This window comes from Hordeum vulgare, chromosome 2H, assembly GCF_904849725.1.
Source record: "Hordeum vulgare subsp. vulgare chromosome 2H, MorexV3_pseudomolecules_assembly, whole genome shotgun sequence".
Taxonomy (NCBI): domain Eukaryota; kingdom Viridiplantae; phylum Streptophyta; class Magnoliopsida; order Poales; family Poaceae; genus Hordeum; species Hordeum vulgare.
The window spans coordinates 13,314,422-13,331,677 of NC_058519.1; the positions used below are offsets into that span (position 1 = coordinate 13,314,422).

Consider the following 17,256-nt stretch of genomic DNA (forward strand, 5'->3'; position numbering starts at 1 on the left):
GTCACGACGCAGAGCATCACCGTTGCCGAGTCCGACAGACCAGGCTTTTCACCTAGAGTCGAGCCCTTTGTGGTGAGATCCACGACGGTCTTTTATCCATCCCCGTGTCATCACACGATCAAGAAGTAAAGCTACCATATCAACCATGGAGCTTGCTGGAAAACCTATACGTCTTGTGTCGAACCTCACACGGACGCCAAAGCACGCTGACACCACCCACAAAGAAGGGAATCAAGCACATCCTACCTAACCCACGAGAACCCTCCATGAAGGAAGAACACAAAGATGCCAAAGCTGCAACACCAACTACCCAACTAGGAGGCACTGGCCAGACAGAGGGGAGTCCACTCCCAGAAAAGGGGGGGGGGCACTCTTCACCCCTATTATACTGTCGACTAGGCTCGTGCTGTCGATCAACTGCCATCAAGCACCGATCTGGCCATTCCATGTCTTAACAAGGGGTTGCCCATGCAGCCGAGACCTCTAGCTGTCGAGGTAGCCTCGCCACGCCAGTCATCACTGCTGCCAGACAAGCACGGCCACCACCATGCCGCCACCTTCATCGGTCGACATCGCCATGCCGCCACCCTTAACTCGTGCCGGTTGGTGAGCATATGTCATTGCTACCGCCGCTTGCCGCCCGTTGTCATCCCGCCACCACCCAGCCCGTCGCGCCTCGGTACCATCAACACACCAGCATGCCGTTGTGCATCCACGCCAAGGTTTTAAATTGCCGGCTATTGGATTTAACGCCTGACTTTTCCATTGAGCTATTTGGGGCTATAGCTGGGCTATTTGAGACTATAGCGGTAAGATTGTGAAGAAAAGAAAAATAGCTGGACACTGCAAAAACAGCAATAGCGGCAGCTATAGCTGATAATAGCCGGCAATTTAAAACCCTGGTCCACGCCCTGGGCCAGTGCCGCATCCCGGCCCAACAGCCCCGGCCCGTGCGAATCCACCTAGTGGGGATACGGTGGGGAGTAGAGAACAGAGAAACAGAGAAGGGTGGTAGCGACGGCGGTTTATACAACCCTCCCCCTCCGCGCCACGCAGGGGCGAGGATGAAGGGAGGGAAGGTTCTTTTTCCAAGGACTCATCACAGAAGTTGGACACCAGCCACCAACGGCATAAAAGTAGTTTGATGCCAATCTCTGATCGGCGACCTACGAAGTCCCATTGTATACACTTGCGGTACGTAACGTAGGACAGTAAACTAACGGTTACATGACAGTACGGCGTCTAAGTTCTTTATCAGTTACGTCTGGTCGAGCACGGCAGCCCGGCAGAAATTCAACGGGGAACCGAACAAACCATGGAGGCGCAACTGCTGTCTCGGCTCCTCTTCCTCCTCCTCTCCTTCATCATCGTCTCCGGCGAGGCGTCCCCGACGCTAGTCACCAGCCTCCCAGGCTTCGACGGCGCCCTCCCGTTCCGCCTCGAGACCGGGTACCACCGTACCAGGGCACCAATTCTTGGGTCCATTGAAACCGCACCAATTTACCTGCAGCCAGCTACGTACCTAGCTAACAATAACATGCTGCCATTTCTTGTCGATCGTCGGCAGATACGTGACGGTGGACGAGGAGCACGGCTCGGAGCTCTTCTACTACTTCATCGAGTCGGAGGGCGACCCGCGGCGCGACCCGGTCCTCCTCTGGCTCACCGGTGGCGACCGCTGCAGCGTGCTCAGCGCCCTGCTCTTTGAGATGGGCCCTCTGAGGTTCGTGATCGAGCCCTACGATGCCGGAGCCGGGACCGTGCCACGGCTGCAGTACCACCCCTACTCCTGGACCAAGGCCGCCAGCGTCCTGTTCGTCGACTCGCCCGTCGGCGCCGGCTTCTCCTTCTCCCGGGACCCCAGAGGGTACGACGTCGGAGACGTCTCTTCTTCGCTGCAGCTCAAATTGTTCCTCACCAAGGTACCGTAGTATCTAATTCAGCTAAGCTTCATAATTCCTAGCGTCCATTTGCAACGTCAGGCTGTCTGGTAAAGCTTCTGGTTGGTTAACTGGTTAATCAGTTGCTAAATTTGTACGTTCTTCATCTTTGGATCAGTGGTTCACTGGGCATCCCGATTTCCTCTCAAATCACTTCTATGTCGGGGGAGACTCGTACGCCGGAAAGATGGTACCAATAGTCACGCAGAAGATCTCAGAAGGTGCTACATTATTACTACCATATATTTTTGCACATTCTCTTGAAACAAAGTTCAAGGTGCTTAGTTTGGAAAGGTGGATGGTCTATCCATCATAATTCATACCTCAGCAATATGCATGTCTTTTTTCAGATATTGAAGCGGGACTGAAGCCCACAATTAATCTCAAGGTAAGTACTCTAAAATTCATTCACACACTATAAACATATATAACAATTGTGGTACTACTGATGTTAAATGCCAAAAATCACAATTATATTAGTCAGATCACAGTTTCTGTTTTAATGGAAAAATTGTTCAGGGCTATCTCGTAGGCAACCCGGTTACCGGTGAGGCCATCGATTTCGATTCTAGAGTGCCATATCTTCATGGAGTAGGAGTCATTTCCGATCAGTTGTACGAGGTACTTAGCTACACACAAGCTAGCTCCCAACTCTTGCTCAATCACCTAGGCGTTCACCTGTAGTTAACTACTGATACAAAGCTTAGATTAATTATTTCGCATATGAGGTTAATCAATTAGTTAATTCAGTTTCCATGTGCTTGCATGTGATCAATCGATCTGACATAAGACAATAATGGAGCACTGCCATGGGGAACCTTATGACAACCCCAAGAATGTGATCTGTGCTGAAGCTATGGACAGGTTCAAGGCGGTAAGAATACAAGTCACTCAAATTGCGATTAACAGCTGCTCAAGTCTACTTGGAAACCTATATCAATACAATTCTTATTAAGTGGATATCTTTACACAACTCTATTTTATATGTGTGTATTTAAATAAGAAAGAAAAACAATGGAATTTGCAAAGAACCATGTTCAAGAATTCGTTCGACTAACCAGTTGACTTGTCGATTAATCCATACTCGTTGGGTTATCGAGTAGACGATCAACTGATAATTTATCTGATTAATTGAATAATTGTCCGATTAACACCCTACTCGCCAACCAACCGAGTAGCTACTAGTTAACGATTTCCTCAACAATGGCAAAGAAGATGAACCTTCGATCATGTATATCTCCATCTAGATTCCTCTTTTTTCAAAGAATTCTTATGTCTAATATATCGTGATCTAGTATCTTTGTTGGTCTGTTAAAAAGTCTATGTTTCAAGAGTATGCGTACATACGACTTTCATCCTGATATGTCACCATCCTAATATATCATAACTATGTTTGATTACACAAGACTTCCATCCTAATCTATCATTGTCCTAATCTATCATAACTATCTTTCTTACATACGACTTCCATCCTAATCTATCAAAGCTGCCCATGTGCATGTTTTTGGCCGCCAAATTCGTACTCATGTATATATTATAAACACAGATTGATGAGTTCCCACAATTATTTTTTGAGTTAATTACACCACTCGTGCTAACACTTAGATAGAAATGTCAACTCCTATAGTCGCGGCAGCACAATGCCAGACACTCCAATCGCCAGCCTCTAATGCCCAGTAGAATTAGCAACACTTATATTTTTTTTGAGTGCTAGCAAAACTTAATGAATACATCCGAGACGCTCGCTGGGCTTAACCGGGCTGCACTTAGTGCCGCCCATGTTTTGGGCGTTAGTTTTTTAAAGAATATTTGTAAAACATATGTAAGGAATAAAAACAATTTCCATATATGTGTGGGTTATGAATATTATACATACAAACATTGGTTAATTATAGTTTACACAAACATTTAAATATACACTTGTAGATAATAATAATATTATAATTTGTTTAGTCAATACAAATATTGAAATTATTTAATGAAAACTAAAAAAAACACTCATGGCTCATATTTAACTTATTCAAAATATTGAATACAAACATTTGCCAAAAATGTATGAACATACACTAGTGTATAAGTTTCACTCGTGATTATGTTCAAAAAAATATTTAATTTAAATATTAGCCATGCTACAATATAAATATCAACTTTTAAATTTAAATTATGAATATTTTAAAATCAGACAAATAATCTCTGAAAAATTATGTCTATTTTTAAAGGTTGCTATACAAAAAAAAGGCATTAAAATTTTACAATATTTAAATTATACATATAATTTTCATAATTTCTATACATTATTTTGAATATATGAATATGTTTGAAACAATGCATGGACATTTTTAAATAAATTATACGAGTGTATAGTTTTTTATTGATTACAATTTATCTTCATTAGTATGTATAATATTTATAGCACATGAATGTCAGGAATTTATTTTTATTATTTAATTTTTTGAAATATTTTTTATTTTACATACGTATTATTTAAAAGTTATGTATATACTTATAAAAGTAATCTGTATTTTTGCGGAAATCCATTTTGGCTCTAGGGAGCACATGTCAAAAAAATGAAAACAATTTGATGTGTTCATTATCACACCCAAATGGTTCGTATAGCCAGCAATCCGCGTCCGTATTTTTATTCCTTACATACATTTACAACTTTTTTAAATTAACATGTGCAAAATGGGCCGCACTTATTCATTAAGATTTCCTAGTGAAACTAAAAATTGGGGGCTGCTGGTTGTAGGGGTTAGCATCTTCTGCCCGCGACCCATTGGTCTTGAGTTTGAATCCCACAAGTAACATTTTTGGCCACGTCCCGCGCCACGGTGGCATACTTTATCAACATCGTTTTTGTACCCGAAGACAATCTGCACTGTACATGCACGTCCGAGCCAAGTTTTGACATCCGCTCAATGTATATCTCAAGTTTTAGCACTAACGTGACTTTTCCAGCCAAGTTTTAACACCGGTAGTGTACAATTTTCTTTTGCGAGGGTAAAGAGTTTTATTCCATAATAATAGGGTTAAAATCGAGAGACAAAAGTTCATCAATGCATGGTGGTCTACTATGTAGCTATACAACAGTCACACTATCAGTACGACTACACAACGCCAATCGATCTGTTACCCTATTTTGCTCACTTAATCTTCTGTGAAATAAACTCTTAGTGTACCATAAGATGTTTGATCTCAGATACCAAATGTCCATATGCTGGCCGAGACAGGTTGTCACCGGTGGTGTAATTGACTCTTCTTTTCTGTCACACTATTATAGTAGACTGAATATATGCATGATTCTGCTTTGATGTTTCCCTGCAGTTGCTTGAAGAAATTTATGACTCCCAAATTTTGTATAAAAAGTGCAATTATCTGGCTCCCAAACCAAACAACGAGACTACAGAAGGCAGGATCCTCCAACAAGAAACTGGAGCACTGAAACATCCACCACCTCGGCCTCCAGTGGATTGCCATGTAAGTCCATCTTTATTAATTCGTTTACTGAATAAGTGAAATAACGATGAATGAAATGCAAAAATAATTTTTTTTATTTTTATATATTTATTTTTTTAGAAAAGGAGGTTAAACCCCAAAATAAATTTGGAGGTGCACCTTATAAAACATTCAGAACCAAAGAAAAATAGATATTGCAAACGACTACTAATAACGCGAAGAGGCTGATCAGATATAGGTCTAATAAAATGTTGAAAATATCCATGATTTACTGGACATGGTATTTTATAGAATTTATTGTCTGTAAATTTTGAACCCACAGGAGTATATATTATCACGTTATTAGTACGGATATCATATTAATATGTGCACATAACCAAATTTATACTCGGGCAAGTCGATAGATTTTTTGTGCATGCAGCTGATATGTTTTTATGTCGTGATATTGGGTGAGTGTGATAAAGCTCTACTTTACTTTGTTGGTTGGTTCTAACCACCAAACATCTCGGGACGTAGGTCCATATCTTTGACTGAGTAAGACCTAAATTAGTCCGTTTGTTATATATAAAGATCTAACAAGGTATAAATTTATGTGCTAGATGGTTGAGCAGGAAGGACAAAATGCTTAATTTCAACCAGCCATACACCCAAAATTGTAGTACAAGCCATACACCCGCTGAACTACCAGAATCTGACACGCATATAAAACATCACTACACAATATTTCATATATATACCATGCATTTCATGTTGGGGAACATTGCATGAGAAACAAAAAAAATTCTACGCGCACCCAAGATCTATCTATGGAGATGTATAGCTACGAGGGGGAAGTGCATTTACATATCCTTGTAGATCGCTAAGCGGAAGCGTTAAGAAACTTGGTTGGTTGAAAGAATAGTGACCGTGCATTGCATATTCTGAGGCCATGAGGCGTACCCCCTCGCGTCGCCTCCCCTCGGGCGACGCTAGGGGCCCCCGAAGCCCTAGCCGCCAGAGCGGTTCCCTCCTTCCTCGACCGCCGCTGCCGCCGGCAAGGGCCGCGGTGGCGGCGGGCCCTGCGCCTTAGAGCCAGGGCGGGTGGTGCCGCGGAGCCCCAGCGAGGCGGAGGGGCCGTCGCGCGCGGAGAAGACGGGGGCGGCGGTCAGGGCGGCGGACCTGATGTGCGGCGGCGTTCGTGGCCCCATGGCCGGTCGTGGTCAGGTTGGATGGCGGCGGAGGCGCTCCATCCGGCGAGGGCAGCGGCTGCACGCAAGGGCGGTCATCGAGGGCTGTGGATCTGGCGTTTCCTGCCCAGACCCGTCACGGCTTGGACTTCTTCGGCCGGTGGCACGAGGAGGATCGGTGTGGGGCGGCGAGGCCCCTGCCGGCATGCCGACGGCGGTCTTCGTCTACATGACGTGCCTCCCTCGGTTCCATCCAGCCACGAGATCGGGGGGTCGCGACTTCCGGTGAAAACCGCGTCGCCTCGGTCATGGCGGACGATGGCGGCGTCTAGGACGTCGTTACCAGCCCATGGCATCGTTGTTGCAGGTCATGGCACCACACTCGTGATGCTCCGAGGGAAACCTTAGATCCGGATCTACCGGTCGAATGATGATGGCATCTTCGATGTCATTTCCCTCCTGAGGGCATCGTTTTGGAGTACGTGTTGGGTGGACGGGACAAGAGGAGGAGCGGTGTTTGGTCTACCGTGAGCCATACGGTGTAGCCCGGCGGCATGGCGCTGCGGTGGTTCGTCGACAGGCACGTGTAGGCGGACACGTGCAGGATGGTGGCGCTGTCTGGCACCGTGGTGGCGTCGACGGCAGACCTCGCAAGGATGATGCGTTTGTTCTAGCTCTGGAGAGGGTACGGTGGTAGATGGTGGAGGCGGCCTCTGCGTCGGACCAGTTTGGGATCCAGTCTCAGTGGTGGCTGGGCTGGAGCATCAGACTATAGATGTTAGGATTTGGTGCGATATCTATTTGGTATTTGGCCCGGATATTCAGCACACCTTCATCAAGGAATAGGAGTAGCAACATGTGTTGTCTAGATGGAGGCTTCAGGCTGACTGATGTATTACTTTGTATGGTCTCTGTGAATAATTAATAAAATGGCTGTATGCATCGTCTAGATGCAGAGGCCGGGGGTATATTCTCCTTTTCTAAAAAAAAGAAACTTGGTTGATGTACTCGAACGCCTTCACGATCCAATCATGATCCGTCTCGATCTAGCGCCGAACGGACATCACCTCCTCGTTCAGGACATGTATGGCTCGACGACGTCTCCACCTCCTCGATCCAGCGAGCGAAGGTAGAGTAGTAGATGACTTCTCCAACAACATGACGGCATGGTGACGGCGGTGGTCGTGCGATCTCGACAGGGCTTCGCCAAGCGCCGCCGCGACGCGATGGAGGAGAAAACGATCTAGAGAGAGAGGGAGGGCGCTGATGCTTGTGATCTGCGTTTGGTTTTCCGTGAAGAGGAACGGGTTATCGCAGTATAATGCTGGTACGTATTTCCCTTGATTAAGAAACCAAGGTTTATCGAACCAATAGGAATATCAATCCTCAACCGTCTTCAGCTGGTGCACAAAAAAGAGCAAACAACTTGAACCCAACACGGGCAAGAGGGTTGTCAATCCCCTTGGTCTCGTTATTTGCAAGCGGATAAGATGTGTAGATAATTGTAGATAGTTGTGACTTGCAAAATGAAATAAAAGGAAAATGATAACAACGAGGAAATTATAAGTTTTCCGAATATATAAGTGAATAGACTCGGAGGCCATAGTGTTCTCTAATGGCATCTCTCGTGAAAGCAACATGTGGTGGGTAAATAAATTACTGTTGGAAAACTGATAGAATAGCGGATAGTTATGTGATTTTCATGGCAATGATCATGTGTATATAGGCATCACGTCCATAAGCAAATAGGTTGACTCCTGCCTGCACCTACTACTATTACTCCACCCATCGACCGATATCCAGCATGCATCTAGAGTATTAAGTAAAATAAAGTAATGCTTGGAGAACAATGACATGATGTAGATAAAGTAGACTCAATCAATATGAATAAACCCCATCGTTTTATTCTTAATGGTAGCAACACAAAGATGCAACTTGTCCCCTTTCTGCCACTGGGATACTTATTATTTTTGGACTAGCTTCATGACCCATGCAAATTACCGATAATGTTTATTAACTCTCAAACAAATATAAGTGAAGAACGAGATTTCAAATATTTCTATAAAATCTACACGCCACCATGCTCAAAAAGATATAAGTGAAGTACTAGAGCAATTGTGTAGCTCAAAAGATGTAAGTGAAACACAAAGAGTATTCTAACAAATCTTGATAGATGTGTATCTCTCTCAGGTTGTAGTCTCCAGCAAAATATGATTGTGGCAAACTAAAAATAAAAAGCAAATGACGCTCCAAACAAAACTCATATCATAAAAATGTAGCTTCAAGTGACATGTCGATGGATTGAGACAAAAGAGGGGATGCCTTCCTGGGCATCCCCAACCTTAGACGCTTGATTCTTCCTAAAATATTACCTTGGGGTGCCTTGGGCATCCCCAAGCTTAGGCTCTTTTTACTCCTTGTTCCATTGTACATCGCGATAACACCCAAAACAAGCAAACTATGCAAGAAAAAACAGAATCTGTCTAAAACAGAAAAGTGTGTATAAATCTGTAATGAACCTATACTTCTCTAACTACAAAAATTCTGAAAAATTAGGAAGCCTGAGGAATTTGTACAAAAATATTTTGTAAAAAAATCAGCTTAAAAAGAGATTAAGTAAAATCATAGAAATTATGCACTTGACGTCAAAGTTTCTGTTTTTGCATCATATCAATTATACTAATCATACAAGTAATCTGAAAGGTTTAACTTGGCACAAAAACTAATTTAAACTCAAAACACAATCATTACAGAGGCAATAATCATGTCATCACACCTAAGCAGAAAGTATTGGCTTGTCTCCCAACAAGCTCTTTCCTTAGAGCCATTAAGATAGACGTGTGATAATAATGATGCTCACGTAAAAGACAAGAATTGAAGCACAAAGAGAGCATCATAAATCATGTGAGAAACACATTTAAGTCTAACAAACTTCCTATGCATAGGAATTTTATAAGCAAACAAATTGTCAAGACAAGAAATGTCTAGCATACGTAAGTACGAAGATTGAAGCGTTAACAGTTTGAAAGGACGTGGATGTCGCCTAGAGGGGGGGGGGGTGAATAGGCACTTTAAAATAATTATGGTTTAGGCTTGAACAAATGCGGAATAAAACTAACGTTTAATTTGTCAAGCACAAAACCTAAAACAACTAGGCTCAACTATGTGCACGAACAACTTATGCTAAGCAAGATAAACAACTAAGTGATAGCAAGATATATGACAAGAAACAATATGGCTATCACAAAGTAAAGTGCATAAGTAAAGGGTTCGGGTAAGAGATAACCGAGAAACGCGGAGACGATGATGTATCCCGAAGTTCACACCCTTGTGGATGCTAATCTCCGTTGGAGCGGTGTGGAGGCACAATGCTCCCTAAGATGCCACTAAGGCCACCGTAATATTCTCACGCCCTCGCACAATGCAAGATGCCGTGATTCCACTAAGGGACCCTTGAGGGCGGTCACCGAACCCGTACAAACAAGGTTGGGGCAATCTCCACAACTTAATTGGAGGCTCCCAACAACACCACGAAGCTTCACCAGAATGGTATATGGCTTCGAGGTGACCACAAATGCTCGGGGCAATCTCCACAACTTAATTGGAGACCCCGACGCTTGCCCGGAGCTTTACACCAAAATGATTGAGCTCCGAGGCACCACCAAGCTTCTAGGGGTACCAAGTACCCAAAGGTAATAAGCTTCTCAACTTCTCACTTCCATGTTTCACCGTGGAGAACTCAAACCGATGCACCAAATGCAATGGCAAGGGCACACGGAGTGCCCAAATCCTTCTCTCCCAAATCCCACCAAAGCAACTAATGCTAGGGAGGAAAATGAGAGGAAGAACGAAGAAGAACACGAAGAACTCCAAGATCTAGACCCAATGGGTTCCCCTCACTTAGAGGAGAAAGTGATAGGTGGAAATGTGGATCTAGATCTCCTTTCTCTTTTCCCTCAAGAACTAGCAAGAATCATTGGAGGGATTGAGAGTTAGCAAGCTCGAAGAAGGTCAACAATGGGGGAAGAACACGAGCTAAAGAGATAAGGTTCAATGGGGAAGAAGACCCCCTATTATAGGTGGGGAAAATCCAACCGTTATGCTTCAGAGCCCGCACAGAGCGGTACTACCACTCATGGGAGCGGTACTACCGCTCAGTAGGTTCACCAACCATGCTGAGGCCAAAAAGGATGCAAAAAACAGTCCGACGGAGCGGTACTACCGCTGGCACTAGGAGCGGTACTACCGTGGATATTGAAACTGCTCTAACTTTCGCATACGGACTCCGAATTCAATGAAACCAAGTTTGTTGGAAAGATAACGACATGGGCTAACAAAATCTTGATAGAAATATCAATAAGAAGCAAGTGAGAAAAGTCCCATAAGAAAATGGTGAGAACCCTTCTTTGAATAAGACCGGTAAAAACTCCCAACATCGAAAACATCATAGAAGATGCATATAGACTCCGTTTTCGATGAACTCGAGCTTGTCATGAAGATGACCATAATCTATAAAAATCACAAAGAGAAACACCAAACAAGAACCAAGAAGTATGATGCAAGGATGCAAATGGTTTGAGCTCTCAACGAACGATACGATTAAGCTACTCTCTTGAGAGCCCCCCTTGACAGTACGAAAATCTATCCTAAAACAGAAAACCTATCAAGGGCAAACCTATACCTTGCACCTCGTCCTCTTGAGCTAGATGATGATGATCTTGGCTTCCTCAAGATGGTCCACCTTTCTTGATTGCGTTGGCTTGATGAAGACTAGTTGATTGCTCCCTCATACACACTATGGGTGAGCCGCTCTTCAACATATCTTCACATGTCCATTGCCACCATTCTCCACCACTTTACGTCATCCTTCATGGGTTGTATGAGATCTTCCTCTTGACGCAAGTCCATGGAAACACACCTAACCCCACATAGAACTCTCACGAAGACCATGGGTTAGTACACAAATACGTAATGGACAATGCTTACCATACCATGGGATCACTTGATCCCTCTCGGTACATCTTGTAAGCTTTGTGTGTTGATCATCTTGATTTACTCTTTATCTGACGATCTTGATCAACCTTGTGTCTCTATGACCATTCTTTGGATAATACCTTGAATACCACCTTGGTCATCATATAAACTCCTTGAACCCGACAGATGGACTTCAAGAAGTGCCTATGGACAAATCCTATAAATATAACTTAAGGCAACCATTAGTCCATAGGAATTGTCATCAATTACCAAAACCACATATGGAGAGATATGCTCTATCACAGTTTAAACATCGAGAGAGGTAAGTGAGTAACATGAAAATTTCTATAACCATATTTGCCTCTCCCATAATAATTACATGTAGGATCATATTCAAATTCAACAATATATCTATTGTATAAAATATTTTCTTCATGATCCACATGCACAAAAGTTTTACCATCTCCCAAGGTAGTAGGATTAAAATTAATTAAAGTCATGACCTCTCCAAACCCACTTTTATCAAAAACTTCATAAGATTGATCATTATCCAAAGTAGTGGGACCATTATTTCCTAAAGTTAACGCTCTTACAAACCCACTTTTAGTAGCATTGCAAATATCATTATCAATGGTAGATTGAACATGAAGCTCAAAAATCTCAAGATCACAAGACTTATCATGATTATCACCCCAATCATGATCATTAGCACAATTGACATTCATAGAATTTATACTAACAAAACTGCAATCATGCCTTTCATTCAATTAATAAATGTATCCCAACAACATTTTCATTCATCACTTCCTTATAAGCTATTGGTTTACAATAAGCAGGGAGCTTGAAAAGATTAGCAAGTGGATGAGGATCCATTTATCTTAACCTTTGCATTTTACTTTCTGCTTTGGTGTGACAAAGATGTAACATAACTAGGCAAGAAAGGAAAATACAAGAGAAAAAAAGAAGAATAAGTGAATGATAATTTGTGTGAAGTTATTTGATAGTTGGTGATGATATTCCCCGGCAACGACACCAGAAATCCTTCCTGATGCTTGTGATCTGCGTTGGGTTTTCCGTGAAGAGGAACATGTTATTGCAGCACAATGTGGGTAAGTATTTCCCTCGATTAAGAAACCAAGGTTTATCAAACCAATAGGAATATCAATCCTCAACCGTCTTCAGCGGATGCACACAAAAGAGCGAACAACTTGCACCCTACGCGGGAAAGAGGGTTGTCAATCCCCTTGGTTTCATTATTTGCAAGCAGATATGGTATGTAGATAATTGTAGATACTTGTGACTTGCAAAATAAAATAAAATACAAATAATAACAGGGAGGAAATTCTAAGTTTTCTGAATATATAAGTGAATAGACCTCGGGCCATAGTGTTCTCTAGTGGCATCTCTCATGAAAGCAACATATGATGGGTAAACAAATTACTGTTGGGAAATTGATAGAACAGCGGATAGTTATGCGATTTTCGCAGCAATGATCATGTATATATTGGCATCACGTCCATCAGCAAATAGGCAGACTCCTGCCTGCACCTACTACTATTACTCCACCCATCGACCGCTATCCAGCACGCATCTAGAGTATTAAGTAAAACAAAGTAATGCTGAAGAACAATGGCATGATGTAGACAAAGTAAACTCAATCAATATGAATAAACCCCATCGTTTTATCCTTAGTGGCAGCAACACAAATACGCACCTTATCCCCCTTCTGTCACTGGTATATAGAAACTCGCCACGTTGAACAAACTACAATGCACATCTACCACTGAAGAAAGATCAAACTACTTGGCTAAAACAATTAAATAGATCGGATAGACCTATGAAGCTATGATGATTGTGCAAATAAGAATCATAAAACTCAAAGAAGATTCAAATACTTTTCATAAATAATCCAAACATAAACCCACAATTCATCGGATCCCAACAAACACACCGCGCAAAAGAATTACATTAGATAGATCAAAGCGAAGATGCGATAATCATTGTATTGAAGATCAAGAGAGAGAGAGAGATAGCCATCTAGGTACTAACTACGTGTCGTAGGTCTATGATAAACTACTCACACATCATCACGAGGGCACCAAGGTTGATGAAGTGGACCTCCATTATCGATCTCCCCTTCACCAGAGTGGCGCGACAGAGCTCAATATGGGGTCGCCATGGAACAGAGACTTGCAACGACGTAAAAAGTGTTTCGTCGATATATTTAGGGTTTTCGGCATATATGAGAATTTATAGGCTAGAGAACGAGGCAGGAGGGGCCACACGAAGGAGACAAGGCATCAGGGCGCGAGCACCCCTGGCCCCGCCCTGTTGCCTTGTGCGCTTCTTGTGTGGCTTCAAGTCTCCCCCGGAAGCTTCCACATCTTCTTTTGGTCCAGAAAAAATCGTCAAAACGTTTCGTGGCAATTGGACTTTGTTTGGTACTGAAAACCTGAAAAACAAAAAAAAGGCAAAAAGCCACAACTAGCACTGGCGGTTAATAGGTTAGTGCCCAAAATTAATATAAATTGGTGCATTATGATCCAAAAAGTATCTTAAGATGATAATCTAACAACATGGAACAATAAAAAAATTATAGATACGTTGGAGACGTATCAGGCGCCGTCAAGGCTTGGTCTAATGGCTGCCTCCCTCTCCCTCTCTATTTATAGGAGGAACGGGTAGGTAGGGTGCAGCCTTGGCCCCTCCTCCAAGGGAGGGCTGGCCGGCCAAGTGGGAAGGAGTCCACCTCCCACAAGGGAGGTGGGCACCCTAGGGGAGGAGTCCCTCCTCCCCAAGGCACCTCCCTCACCTACCACCAGGCGCATGGGGCTTTAGGGGTGTGGTGCCAAGCCCATAAGGGTTGGTGTGCCTCACCCTTCAACCCATGTGGGCCCCAGGGGTGGGTGGACCCCCTCGATGGACCCCTGGAACCCTTTCGGCACTCCCAGTACTATATCGGAAAAACCCGAAACTTTTCTATAACCCCAATACCACTTTCCTATATATAAATCTTCAACTCCGTACCATTTCGGAACTCCTCGTGACGTCCGGGATCTCATCTGGGACTCCGAACAATATTCAATCACCAACATATATAACTCAACAATACTATATCATCATCAAACGTTAAGCGCACAGATCTTGCGGGTTCAAGAACTATGTAGAAATGACCGAGACACCTCTATGGTCAAGAACCAATAGCGGGACATGGGTGCCCATATTGGTTCCTACGTATTACACGAATATCTTTATCGGTCGAACCACGATGCCAAGGATTCAATCAATCCTGTATGCAGTTCCCCTTGTCTAGCGGTATGTTACTTGCCCAAGATTTGATCGTCTGTATCTCCATACCTAGCTCAATCTCGTTACCGACAAGTCTCTTTAATCTTTACGTAATACAAGATCCCATGACCAACTCCTTAGTCACATTGCTTGCAAGCTTCTTGTGATGTTGTATTAATGATTGGGCCCAGAGATACGTTTCCGTCTCGATCCATGCCAATCCAAAATACACCCTTGGAGATACCTGTAGAGCATCTTTATGATCACCTAGTTATGTTGTGATGTTTGATACACATAAGGCATTCCTTCGGTGTCAGGGAGTTGCATGATCTCATGGTCTTAGGAACATATACTTGACATGTAAAAAGCAATAGCAATAAACTTAATGATATGATCAAATGCTATGCTTACGGTTTGGTCTTGTCCATGACATCATTGTCCTAATGGTGTGATCCTGTTATAAAATGATAGCTCATGTCTATGGTTAGGAAACCTTAACCATCTTTGATCGATCAACGACCTAGTCTAGTAGAGGCTCTCTAGGGAGATTGTGTTGTCTATGTATCCACACATGTATCTGAGTTTCCAATCAATACAATTATAGCATGGATAATAAACGATTATCATGAACAAGGAAATATGATAATAAGACCAATTTATTTGGCCTCTAGGGCATATTTCCAACATTTCAATGCTGACAAAAGCCAACGCAGTTATGCAGATTAGTTATTCCACTTATTAGAAGTTATTTCCCAACTAATTTCTATTTTTATCCACTACAGGGCTATATTACTTACCTGGCATATGTCTGGGCTAACAACAACATCACACGGGAAAACCTTGGAATCAAGGAGGTTAGATTACTATCTCCGCCCGAGAAGACACCTCTTGCTATTGGTATCTGATGTTTAACACTCTACTTTTGTATCACTATGCTCCAACACCTTAGGGGAGCATGGGCGAATGGGTGAGGTGCCATGAAAAAGATCTACCTTACACCAATGACATTGAGAGCAGTATAAAGTACCATCGCAATATTACGTCAAAAGGTTACCGTGCCTTGGTGTATAGGTAATTACTATTACATAAAAACAAATTTACATAGCTTACAACAATTATCATGTGGTTGTTGGTCTGTATTTTAACTATGTTTGAATGTATAACAGCGGAACAAAAGGGGATCTCTCGTAAATCAGCAACTATAGAGTTGATGAATACTATCTCCACTCCAAAATAAAGTGCATATGGATTCTTTTTAAGACAAAGTTTATTAAGGTTTATCAACTTTATAGACAAATATCAATATTATACTAACAAATAAGTATAATATAAAAGTATGTTTCACAATGTTTTTAATGATAATTATTTGGTATTGTAGACGTGTATTCCATCTCTCTCTAAATTTTGTCAAGTTTTATAAACCTGGACTTTTGAACATACAAACTGTATTTTGAAATGGAGGGAGTATAGAATTTCCAACCGCTCACCTCTCTTTCTTGTACAGTGGAGACCACGATGCTGTTGTACCATTTTTAGGTACGCAGTCTTGGATAAAATCACTCAACTTCCCCATTATGGATGAATGGAGGGCATGGCATCTCGACGGACAATCCGCTGGGTCAGAGTTTATATTCAAAAACCGTTGATAAATTGGTTTCTTCATTGTTAGTACCTATATTATCCACGTATAGAAAATGCATTGGATACTTCCACTTACAATATGAAATGCAACAAATATGCAGATTCACAATAGCATATACAAATAACATGACGTTCGCCACCGTAAAGGTAACAAAATATCTACCTCTGCCTTCACCTAGGACACCCTCTTGGAATTATGGAATGTACTCGTCTCTTAATGAGATTCAGGCTTATCACGGGCTAATTTAATTTGGACGGTTCTCATACATTAGGCTGGTTATAATGGGAGTATCATATACTATAGTATATATATATATGATAGTAATGTATGATACTACATCCGTAATGCATAGTATCATATGTTAATATCATATGATAGATTATTTATTGCCATACATAACACATAGTAGCATATGATACGGTATCATAGTATGATACTCAACCATCTCTTTCTTTATTTAATTCTATGCCACTTCATCAAAATTGCTTAATTGACATGTATGATACTAGCTATGGTACTATCATCAGGACCAGCCTTAGGATTACATAATGAACTCCTGACAAATAATGCTTAATTTAACTACAGGGTGGTGGACACACTGCACCATCGTACCAACCAGAGAGATGCCTCGCTATGCTTAGGCGTTGGATTTCCGATGAGCCACTCTGATTAATGTTTGTGTGTTGTATATCATGATGTTGGATAGGATGAATCGTGCGATGATATATGAGTACGTTCTAGGTGACTAGGTGTTACTTTGTATATACCACGTGGTAAACTATGAATGCAA

The 17,256-nt window shown here is 42.3% G+C and overlaps 1 protein-coding gene across 1 annotated transcript; it reads left to right on the forward strand.

Moving 5' to 3' along the window:
- Positions 1–1,251: 1,251 nt before the first annotated feature.
- LOC123424459 (serine carboxypeptidase-like 11) lies at positions 1,252–17,222 on the forward strand. The gene is made up of 12 exons (XM_045108080.1): positions 1,252–1,449; positions 1,568–1,922; positions 2,059–2,161; positions 2,291–2,328; positions 2,460–2,561; positions 2,731–2,814; positions 5,265–5,417; positions 15,607–15,678; positions 15,774–15,895; positions 16,329–16,442; positions 16,567–16,612; positions 17,052–17,222. The coding sequence occupies exons 1-12, from the start codon at positions 1,316–1,318 to the stop codon at positions 17,133–17,135; spliced, it is 1,407 nt and encodes a 468-aa protein (XP_044964015.1). The 5' UTR covers positions 1,252–1,315; the 3' UTR covers positions 17,136–17,222.
- Positions 17,223–17,256: the final 34 nt, after the last annotated feature.

What these genes read in the sequence shown, in the direction of transcription:
- LOC123424459 (XM_045108080.1), top strand. Translation starts at nt 1,316, where the DNA reads ATGGAGGCGCAACTGCTGTCTCGGCTCCTCTTCCTCCTCCTCTCCTTC. An exon ending in CACGCAGAAGATCTCAGAAG is followed by an intron (nt 2,162 to 2,290) that starts GTGCTACATTAT and finishes GTCTTTTTTCAG; the next exon opens with ATATTGAAGCGGGACTGAAG. An exon ending in CTATGGACAGGTTCAAGGCG is followed by an intron (nt 2,815 to 5,264) that starts GTAAGAATACAA and finishes GTTTCCCTGCAG; the next exon opens with TTGCTTGAAGAAATTTATGA.